This window comes from Cnephaeus nilssonii (assembly GCF_951640355.1).
Source record: "Cnephaeus nilssonii genome assembly, chromosome: 6".
Classification (NCBI taxonomy): Eukaryota; Metazoa; Chordata; class Mammalia; order Chiroptera; family Vespertilionidae; genus Cnephaeus; species Cnephaeus nilssonii.
The window spans coordinates 77,890,888-77,903,242 of NC_137077.1; the positions used below are offsets into that span (position 1 = coordinate 77,890,888).

At 37.9% G+C, this 12,355-nt stretch overlaps 1 protein-coding gene across 1 annotated transcript in view; it reads right to left on the reverse strand.

Moving 5' to 3' along the window:
* SLC6A15 (solute carrier family 6 member 15) overlaps positions 1-12,355 on the reverse strand; it is a gene marked incomplete at its 3' end in the record, with an annotated part of 60,928 nt that overhangs the window by 786 nt on the left and 47,787 nt on the right. Inside the window, exons 9-11 of the mRNA XM_079773551.1 lie at positions 12,027-12,219; positions 2,424-2,583; positions 669-831 (exon numbers count right to left, since the gene is read on the reverse strand). Of these exons, the coding sequence (XP_079629677.1) occupies positions 669-831; positions 2,424-2,583; positions 12,027-12,219 (516 nt within the window). The remainder of the gene's footprint in view (positions 1-668; positions 832-2,423; positions 2,584-12,026; positions 12,220-12,355) is intronic.

A 12,355-nucleotide genomic window follows, 5' to 3' on the forward strand; every position in this document is an offset into this window, starting at 1 on the left:
AGATACCTGTTACATATGCCATATTGACTTTCTGAAATCTAAATTTTATTGCATTTCTGGGTTTTGGTGAGGGATAACAGACTTGTTTATGCCCAGTCATGAATTCAGTTGTTATTATATAGAATTTTTGATCATAGAATAAAGGTCAGAGATACTTCTGAAAAATAAGCACTCTAACTTTATAGCATCCCATGTATACGTAATGGTTGCATTATGATATGGGTAATACAGCTTGACGACAGAATCTAAATAGTCATTGCTAATATTAAATAGTTATAACAAAATATTACTTTGATAGTTGTTTACATTATATCTATATGGTTAATGCATCTTTTCATCAGAAAATAGTATCTGGTATATGATTTAATACATTTATAAGGGAAAATATTTCCGGTGGTTTGAGCAAAATGTTTTCTAGTTAAAGATTGAATAATAATTGGTTCATCTACGTGGTGACATGAATAAAGCTACTTTAATGAGAACCAAATTAGTATTTGATGTAATCTACAATGTATAAAAATCTACAATGTATAAAAAAAACATATATTTTTGGGAATGAACAAAACATATATCTCAAGATCCTTGCATAAAAGCAACACCAATCATTAAATAGTAAAATATACTGTGAATAAAGCAAAAGATAAAAACTTCCTTATTTTGTATTTTACCTTGTCTTTATTCCATGCATCATAGCCAGGAGGACTTAATATCATATTCACAGTAGTAGTTATTAGCAGTGATAATAGCACTATAGGAGTACTATATTTCCACAAATAGTAGTAATATCTGTAGGGAGCAAAGCCCATCATATCTCTTATGTCTTCCATAAATCTAAATAAAAAGAAGGTAATTATCTCTCAATTTTATGTATTACCTTATAAATGTGCATTAGACCAATGATTTGACAGGGAATTAGACATGATACCATATGACATTTTATGCTTATCAAAAAGTTACACTGGAAGATGACATAAATTAAGAACATATAAAGTAAAATGGAACCAGTTAAATACATACTATAATTTTTATTTAGGTAAAGCACTCTTTAGCCAACTACTGAAATGTTTCCTTCTACTGATGACTTCCTACTCTATGAACACAGCATTAGCAATACTTTATCAAATTTCAATACAATGCAGGTTAGAACTTGTGGGTAGCTTGATAGAGTGTACAGATGGCTGGTTTTGAAATTAAAGTCTAAGTTAAAGTCCTGGCTCTACAACTAATATACTAAGTCCTTCTGTACAGGCAGGGCACATTCTCCATGTGACATGGAAGCTATTAGTCACCACAGAGTATTTTTATGAAGTTTAAGAATCAGTGCATGTCAGACAGCTATTGCTACTATTGCTGTCTAGCACATGACTATAAAATGGAAGGTCCCCTACCTGGAGCTTTTGAAAGTAATAAAAACATTCTCACAAAGCTTATTCAATGTTAATATGTTCCTCTCTGTGTTGGGTAAGAGGGCTCTGGTCTTCATTTAACACACATTCTTACTTTACACAGACCTCTAACAAGCTTGATGATCTTATTGTTTTAGTCTATACATGTTCACTAAAGACAGCAACTTAAAAAGAAATTGGACAATATTTTGCCAAAAATGCCTCCAGGAACATTTTTCTTCTGAGATTACTCTAATGCTTCATCTCACAGCAAGTATATATATTTCTCACATCAAGCAGGTATGTAACTCAGAGGTTAAAGGCATCTTGTGAATCCAAATAATGACTCCATATAAATATGACGTTTGTTTATATCAAATGCCATATATATCTCAGAGCAGATATCTGGTGTCCCAAAAATGTATACACACACTTTGAATAATTATAAAGGCAGTGTTTATTAAAATACATTTCATTCTCAAAATTGAGCTATCAGCTATTAAACTGTGTATACATTTTTGGAGGACACACTGTATTTTCCCAAAATTGGCCTGTTCCACAAGGCATTATGTAGCATAAAAATAAAATTCCTCTCATGAAACAGGTCAGAAAGTAATTAGAAGCATAGGCTGGGAGCTAAGCAGAAATGACTATGAGTCCCAGGTCTGTCTCTGGGCAGGTTCGATGAGCAAGTCACTTGGTATCTCACTGAGCCTGAGTTTTCTCATCTGTAAAACGTAGATAACAATAATAACTCAAAACAATAAGGTTTGTGGAAAATAGCCACTAGATCTTGGACCTTTCTAATTGACAACCAGCATTAAATCAAAGCTCCAGAATCCTAGACTACATTACCATCTACACAATTCTATCTAATTACCTAATAGGCGAATATACTTTATTAAAATTGTTAAATAAAGTAGAGCCTTCAAAAGATTTCATTTGTGGCATTTTCTCCTCTAATCATTTTTCTCCCCTTCTAAATTAAATAGATAATGTCAATTGGTGTTTCCAAAATAGATATGAAAATATACTTACTTATCTGTGCCATAGACAAAGGATACAGCAATATTCTCAAAAATGACTATAATTAGAAGTGGCAGCGTAGCAGAATAATCATCAAACATTGTAACAAAGTAATTTCCAGAGCGCTGCACAAACATCAGGCCAATACAAAATGCCAGAAAACAACAGATAACTGGACAAAAGGAATAAATGAAAAATTAAACCCTTATTCAGAATCAAGTATTTTAAGTTGTATTATGAATTATTATATTCAAAATACATTTTTTTTCACTTTTATAACTTGTCAATAATATGCAAAGGCAATACCTTTCCTAATATTGTGGAATATTACATAGTGGTAGTAGTTACCTGGATTTAGCACAGATTTAATATAAATTCACTGTTAGACAGTAATACAACTATCTCCCTTAGTCTGTGTAAACTTACTTACCAAGCACAAATAATAAATGAGGTAAACCTGTGAAGATTTTAAAAGTATAAATCCCCATGCCTTTCTTCTCTTTATTAAGAGCAGTGACCTTTTCAAGCAGAAAATTTTCATAGGTCATTTCTATGTTTTTTAAAATATGTTTTATTGAGGGATAGGGAGATTAAAACATCAATGATGACAGAGAATCATTGATCGGCTGCCTCCTGCACACCCCAAACTGGGGATCAAGCCAACAAACCGAGCATGTGCCCTGACCGGGAATTCAACCACTGAGCACGCTGACTAGGTGGTAATTCCTACTTTTAATAGCATTTTATTGTTTTGGAAGCTCTGAATTTCTGCATTAATAATGAGAATAATGCAGTTTATAATAAAACTAAAGGCCTGGTGCATGAAATTCGTGCACGGTCGGGGCGGGGGGTGTCCCTCAGCCCAGCATGCACCCTCTCCAATCTGACAGCCCTCTAATGGGCAGTCAGACATCCCTCTCACAATCCAGGGCTGCTGGCTCCCAACTGCTTGCCTGCCTGCCTGCCTGCCTGATTGCCCCTAACTGCTTCTGCCTACCAGCCTGATCACCCCCTAACCACTTCCCTGCCAGCCTGATCGATGCCTAACTGCTCCCCTGTGAGCCTGATTGCTCCTAACTGCCCTCCCTTGCCAGCCTGGTCACCCCTAACTGTCCTCCCCTGCCAGCCGGGTCACCCCCAACTGCCCTCCCCTGCTGGCCTGGTCCCCCCCAACTGCCCTCCAATTCTTGGCACATGCGCACACAGGGACCATGATTCTCAGTGCAAGGTAGCACCAAGCAACAGAGACTCTGATACTCGATTCTTAGTGCGGACACAGAGAGCCTCTGACTCTTGACACGCACTAGGGGATTTTGATTTTTGGCACATGCCAGTGGGTTCTCTGTTTCAACGTGGTGCAGGCAGGGTCCCTGACTTTAGGTGCACACACAAGTCTGATCTGGGGCAAGCCTGGCTCCCACCAACACACAGCAGCTGCACATCTTGGTGTCAGAGCTCTTCAGTGACACTTGGGGGGTGCAAAACTCCCACTGCACACAGCCCAGGCCCCTGCAACTCGACATTTGAACCTTCTGGTGATAGTCAGAATAGGGAGACAACGATACAACCCCCAGAGGAAAGAAAAAAAGGAATCGCCAAGAAAGGAAATAAGTGAAACAGAAGCATGCAACATGACAGAAAAAGAATTCAGAGTAATGGTCATACACTTCATACACTGGATAGACAAGAAAATCAACAACCTATGCAAAAATCAGGAATAAATGAAAAATGACATAGCTACAATCAAAAACACCATGGAAGGCTTCAACAGGAGACTAGAAGAAACAGAGGACTGAATTAGTGAGTTAGAAGATAAAGTACAGAAACAAGCCCAATCTGAACAGCAACTAGAGAAAAAAAGCAGGAGAGCCTAAGGGAGCTTTGGGACAATGCAAAATGAAATAACATATATATATAATAGGGCTGCCAGAAGGACAAGAAAAGCAACAAGGTTTAGAAAATTTATTTGAAGAAATAATGAAAGAAAACTTCCCTGATATGGGGAAGAAAAAAGTTACACAAGTACAGAGAGTCCCAAGCAAGATGAATCCCAAAAGACCCACACCAAGACACAACATAATTACAATGGCAAATGTTATTGACAAAGAGAGAATCTTAAAGGCTGCAAGAGAGAGACAGAGAGTTACCTACAAAGGATTCCCCATCAGATTATCAAATGATTTCTCAACAGAAACACATCAAGCTAGAAGGGAATGGAAGGAGATATACAAAGTGATGCAGAGCAAGGGACTGAATCCAAGCATACTCTATCCAGCAAGACTATCAATCAAAATTGAAGGGGAAATCAGGAGCTTCACAGACAAAAAAAGGCTAAGGGAGTTTATCACTACTAAGCCAACAATGCAAGAAATGCTAAAGGGAATGCTGTAAAAAGAAGAAACAAAAAGGTAAGAAGGAACACAGCCTCAAAAAATAAACATGGCTACAAACAAGTAACTTTCAATAATAACTTTAAATGTAAACGGACTAAATGCTCCAATCAAAAGACATCGAGTGGCTGAATGGATAAAAAAAACATGACCCATATATATGCTGTCTACAAGAGACCCACCTCAGAACAAGGGGCTCACACAAACTGAATGTGAAGGGATGGAAAAATATCTTTCAGGAAAATGGAAATGAAAAAAAAAACTGGGGTAGCAATACTTATATCTGACAAAATAGACCTCAAAGTGAAGGCCATAACAAGAGATAAGGAAGGCCACTTCATAATACTAAAGGGATTGATACAACAAGAGGATATAACGCTGGTAAACATATATGCACCCAATGCAGGAGCACCCAAATACATAAAAAAACTCCTGGAAGATATCAAGAGAGAGATCGACAACAATAAAATCATAGTAGGGGACTTTAATACACCACTGACATCACTGGATAAATCTTCTAGACAAAAAATCTGCAGATAAACAGCAATCATAAATGACTCACTAGACCAGATGGACTTAATTGATATCTTCAGACCATTTCACCTCAAAGTCATGGAATATACGTTCTTCTCAAGTGCACATGGGATATTTTCAAAAATAGACCACATATTGGGTCACAAGCAAAGTCTCCCCAAATTCAAGAAGATTGAAATCATATCAAGCATCTTCTCAGACCACAATGGCATAATATTAGAAATAAACTACAATAAAAACAATCCCAAAAACTCAAACACTTGGAAACTGAATAGCATGTTATTAAATATTGATTGGTTTACCAATGAGATCAAAGAAGAAATTAAAAACATCCTGGAAACTAATGAAAATAAAAACACAACAATCCAAAACCTATGGGACACAATGAAAGCAGTCCTGAGAGGGAAGTTTATAGCTCTACAAGCCTACCTCAAAAAACAAGAAAAAATGGTAGTAAATCATCTAACGCTACAACTCAAAAAAATAGAAAGAGAGCAATAAGAAAAGCCCAGAGTGAGCAGAATGAAGATAATAAACATTAGAGCAGAAATAAATGACATAGAGACCAAAAGAAAACCAATACAAAAGATCAATGAAACCAAGAGCTGGTTCTTTGAAAGGATAAACAAGATTGATGAACCTTTAGCCAGACTCACCAAGAAACAAGGAGAGAGGACCCAAATAAACAAAATCAGAAATGATGGAGGCAAAATAACAACAGACTGCACAGAAATACAAAGGATTGTTTAAAAAATACTATGAACAAATCTATTCCAACAAACTAGACAACCTGGAGGAAATGGACATATTTCTAGAAAAATACAACCTCCCAAAACTCAATCAGGAAGATTCTAAAAATCTCAATAGGCTGATAACTATGGAAGAAATAGAAGCAGTCATCAAAAAGCTTCCAGCAAACAAAAGCCCAGGGCCAGACAGCTTCACAGGAGAGTTATAGCAAACATTCAAGGAAGAACTAAAACCTATCCTCCTCAGACTATTCAAAAAAATTCAAGAAGAAAGAACACTTCCAAGCTCATTCTATGAAGCCAGCATCACCCTAATAACAGAATCAGATAAAGACAACACAATGAAAGAGAATTATAGGCTAACTAGAGGCCCGGTGCACGAAATTCCTGCATGGGGGTTGTGTCCCTCAGCCCAGCCTGCACCCACTCCAATCTGGGACCCCTCGAGGGATGTCCGACTGCCCATTTAGGCCCGATCCCAAAAACTCAAACACTTGGAAACTGAATAGCATGTTATTAAATATTGATTGGTTTACCAATGAGATCAAAGAAGAAATTAAAAACATCCTGGAAACTAATGAAAATAAAAACACAACAATCCAAAACCTATGGGACACAATGGGATCGGGCCTAAATGGGCAGTCGGACAACCCTCTCACAATCCAGGACTTCTGGCTCCCAAATGCTCACCTGCCTGCTTTCCTGATTGCCCCTAAACGCTTATGCCTGCCAGCCAGATCACCCCCTAACCACTCCCCTGCCAGCCTGATTGATGCCTAACTGCTCCCCTGTCAGCCTGTTTGCCACTAACTGCCCTCCTCTGCAGGCCTGGTCACCCCTAACTGCCCTCCCCTGCAGGCCTGGTCCCCCCCAACTGCCCTCCCCTGCAGGCCTGATTGCACCCAACTGCCCTCCCCTGCTGGCCTGATCCCTCCCAACTGCTCTCCCCTGCTGGCCATCTTGTGGTGGCAATCTTGTGTCCACATGAGGGCAGCCATCTTTGACCACATGTGGGCAGCCATCTTGTTTGTTGGAGTGATGGTCAATTTTCATATTACTCTTTTATTAGATAGGATATCCTTCATGAACATAAATGCCAAAATCCTCCACAAAATTCTAGCAAATCGGATCCAACAGTACATCAGAAAGATCATACACCATGACCAAGCAGGATTTATCACAGGGAAGCAAGGATGGTACAATATCCACAAATCAAAAAACATGATGCATCACATAAACAAATTGAGGGAGAAAAATCACATAGTCATATCAATTGACGCAGAAAAAGCATTTGACAAAATCCAACACCCTTTCTTGATAAAAATTCTCAGCAAAGTGGGAATAGAAGGATCATACCTCAACATTATAAGAGCCATATATGATAAACCCACAGCCAGCATCACACTCAATGGACAAAAACTAAAACCATTTCCCCTAAGAACAGAAACAAGACAGGGATGCCCACTCTCACCACTCCTGTTCAACATAGTACTGGAAGTACTAGCCATTGCTATCAGACAAGAAGAAGAAATAAAAGGCATCCAAATTGGAAAAGAAGAAGAAAAGCTGTCCTTATTTGCCAATGACGTGATACTGTACATAGAAAACCCTAAAGACTCCATCAAAAAATTATTAGACTTAATAAATTAATTCGGCAAGGTAGCAGGATACAAAATTAAAGCCAAGGAATCTATGGCATTTCTATACAAAAATAGTGAACTTACGGAAAAAGAGACTAAAAAATCAATACCATTTACCATTGTACCAAAAAAATTAAGATACCTAGGAATAAACTTAACTAAAGAGGTAAAAAACCTATATGCAAAAAACTATAGGACACTGAAAAAAGAGATAGAGGAAGATATAAACAGATGGAAGAATATACTGTGTTCATGGATTGGTAGAGTCAATATCATCAAAATGTCCATACTACCCAAAGCAATCTATAGATTCAATGCTATCCCCATTAAAATACCAACGGCATATCTCACAGACCTAGAAAGAACTCTCCAAAAATTCATCTGGAATAAAAAAGACCCTGAATAGCTGCAGCAATCCTGAGAAAGAAGAACAAAGTAGGTGGGATCTAAATACCAGATATCAAGCTGTATTACAATGCCACTGTTCTCAAAACAGCCTGGTACTGGCACAAGAATAGACATATAGATCAATGGAATAGAATAGAGAACCCAGAAATTGACCCAAACCACTATGCCCAATTAATATTTGACAAAGGAGGCATGAACATACAATGGAATCAAGACAGTTTCTTCAGTAAATGGTGTTGGGAAAATTGGACAGATACATGCAAAAAAATGAAACTAGACCACCAACTTATATCATACACAAAAATAAACTCAAAATGGATAAAGGACTTAAACATAAAAAGGGAAACCATAAAAATACTAGAGGAATCCACAGGCAGCAAAATTTCAGACATATGCCAAAGGAATTTCTTCACTGATACTGCTCCTAGGGCAATGGAAAATAAAGAGAAAATAAACAAATAGGACTACATCAAAATAAGAAGCTTTTGCACAGCAAAAGAAACCATCAACAAAACAATAAGAAAGACCACTACATGGGAGAACATATTTGCCAATGTTATCACCAATAAGGGTTTAATCTCCAACATTTACAAGGAACTCATACAACTTAACAAAAGGAAGATAATCCAATCAAGAAATGGGCAACGGACCTAAATAGAAACTTTTTGAAAGAAGACAGAAGGAAGGCCAAGAAACATATAAAAACATGCTCAAAGTCACTAATTATCCGAGAGATGCAAATTAAAACGACAATGAGGTACCATCTCACACCTGTCAGAATGGCTATCATCAACAAATCAATAAACGACAAATGTTGGAGAGGATGCGGAGAAAAAGGAACTCTTGTGCACTGCTGGTGGGAATGCAGATTGGTGCAGCCACTGTGAAGAACAGTATGGAGTTTCCTCAAAAAACTAAAAATGGAACTTCCATTTGACCCAGTAATCCCACTTCTAGGAATATATCCCAAGAAGCTAGAAACATCAATCAGAAAGGATATATGCACCCCTATGTTCATAGCAGCAAAATTCACCATAGCTAAGATTTGGAAACAGCCTAAGTGCCCATCAGCAGATGAGTGGATTAAAAAACTGTGTTACCTCTACACAATGGAATACTATGCTGCACTAAAAAAGAAGGAATTCCCACCATTTGCAACAACATGGATGGAACTGGAGAGCATTATGCTAAGTGAAATAAGCCAGTCAGAGAAAGGTAAATATCACATGATATCACTCATCTATGGGAAATAATGAACAACATAAACTGATGAACAAAAACAGATCCAGAGACAGGGAAGCATCGATCAGACTGTCAAACCTCAGAGGGAAGGTAGGGGAGGGTGGGGGGTACAGGAGAGAGATCAACCAAAGGACTTGTATGCATGCATATAAGCCTAACCAGTGTACACAGACAACAGGGGGGTGAGGGCATGAGTTGTGGGGATTGGGAAGGTAATGGGGCAATGAGGACAAATATGTAATACCTCAATCAATAAAGAAATTAAAATGCAAAATAAATAAAATAAAATACCCAGTAAACAAATAAATAAATAAAAAATAAAAGATGACTGTGTTCTAGTTGTCAACAGAGGTGAGCAAAAGCAAAAGAAGGCAAGAACAGAGAAATCCCTGGGTTTGAAGATGGGGTTTCCTAACAATCTCAACAGGTATGGGTCATATTAGGCCATCTCTGAAGCACTATGCTAGGGTTATGAGCTGCACCATACATAAACAAATATATATAAACATATGAGTAGAAAAGGAGAAGTAAAATGTACTATATTTGGAATCTATCATATATTGAAATGTTTAAATGCTTGTGACAGTATATTGTACTTAAAAGTATCAGGATGGAAGTAGCAGAGCTTGAATATGGACCATAGTCTGTTTCACTTTCACTGTCTCCTAATTACACCCCAGTATAAGGCAAACATGAAGAAAGTGTATTCTAGGTGGTACAGGCAGAGTTTTGCTGGAGATGTGAGATGAAAAGATAATGGGAGTTTGCTTATTTAAATCGCACTGTTCTACTAGAGAAGACAAAAACACATGTGGCAAAGTTGATGGAGGAACGCTTCATGGGGTCAAATGTAACTTGAATATAGGTATGATCCTGAAGACGGGTAATGGGAGAAGAGAGTACATTCCCTTTGCTCTGCCCAAATAGGTCTCTCAGTAGGCAGTAGACACTACAGTGTGTGTTTTTCCCTCTACACTGTTGCTTTCTCCTGAATTTGCAAGCCCTCTTACCTCACGGGCTTTGGATATGAGACAAAGACGAGGGACGCAGCAAAGATGGCTCTTATTTAGCCTGCACATCAGGCAGAATATCGATAGCCTTAAATGAAATAGACACTAAAGAAGTAGAGACTGCCTTTTGATAAAGATAAAGAAGTTTCTCACTTATTTTCAGCTCAGTGGAGGATATTTAGTATCAATATTTAAGGAACTGCTTAAATTGTTTTACACACACACACACACACACACACACACACTTAGCAGAGCAGTAAGTGGTAAAGGTGTATATTTGAGACTTATTTACACATAAAATATTACTAAGATCTTTCAGAGCTAAACACAGAGCCTCGGGAAGCTTATGCACCACTGCCCAGCATTCAAGATCACCTACAGGTTTTTTATCCAACTTATGTTTGCCTCACTTACCGACACTATTCTTGCACGCTGATCTGGTTGGCTTCCTTACTGTTCACTTTATCTCTACATGTGCTACATCCTCTGACCTGTGAGAAGACCTCTCCTCTTTCAAATTCAATTTCCACCTTTTTCATTGTCAGTTCAAGCATATACTTAGATGACTTTTGTTTCTTCTTAATTCGTATAACATGTAAAGTCTCTATTATGCTATCTATAAGTATATTACATGGTACAAGTCTTTTTATCTACCCAGCTTGCTTTTAATTAACAATACTATTATTTTTTTGAGAAGGGGCTTGCCTATATCTTTGTTTCTCTGTTATAATTTCTCATATCTTTTATATCCCTCAAATGCAGTACAAAACTGGTACTTTACTAAGTGCTTGCAGATTGGCTTATTAACAAGCATCGATATTGATAAGTTGTTTTATTTGCTTTCCTACCTAGAGCTATGAACTACTAGTAGACCACAATTGCTATTTTACACTAGAAATTTAGATTTACCCATTTTAGCTACACACTTTTGGAAAAGGAGTTTTGGTTCTGAGACTTGTTATAGTTAATTATTTGACTTGTATACAAATTAATACATGAACAATCTATGACTTTATTCTAGTGCCAGTAATTCATGATGACATAACTACTAATTAAGAGCAATTCTATATAATAAAAAGCTAATATGCAAATTGACTGAACCGCAGAACAAATGGTCACTATGATGCCCACTGACCACCAGGGGGCAGACACTCAATGCAGGAGCTTCCCCCTGGTGGTCAGTGCGCTCCCACAGGGTGAGCTCCACTCAGCCAGAAGCCAGGCAGCATCATGGTGGTGGCAGAAGCCTCTCCCGCCTCTGCAGGTGCTAAGGATGTCTGACTGCTACGGAGCGGGCCTAAGCTATCAGTTGGACATCTCCTCCAAAGGCTGAGAGGGCACAGGCCAGGCTGAGGGAACCACCCCTCCGCCGCTGAGTGCACGAATTTCGTGCATCGGGCCTCTAGTATAATAAGTAATCACTAATAATATGATGTATTAAGTCTATCATTTGCAATTATACATTAAATAATTATATGATTATACATTTATATAAATAAAATAACAAATAATAGCAATACATATTTACAAATAGACATTAATAAAACCCCAAACAACACATTCCTATTTCCACTTCTGGTCTCTCACCAAGAGTAAAATGGCCTATATCAATCAATGGAAAGTCAAATACATAAAAACTCACCAGTAACCAAGTCTTTCCTCACTTTGAAACTGTCTACCACAGGCGTGATGATCCCTTCGATGACTCCAAACATGCTGCTGAGGCCTAGATTTATCAGCATGAGGAAGAACAACACTGACCAGAAGGGAGCTAGAGGGAAATGTGTCATTGCTTCTGTAAAGGCAATGAAAGCTAAACCAACTCCCTGAATCTCCTGTAAAATAGACAGAATAACAAAATGAATACAGAGCAATTTTAAGTGATGGCTACATACATCAGTTACAAAGAAGAGGAACTCTGAATAATGCCTTGGGGGGACTGGAAATAAACATGCAGAATCATATTGTCTC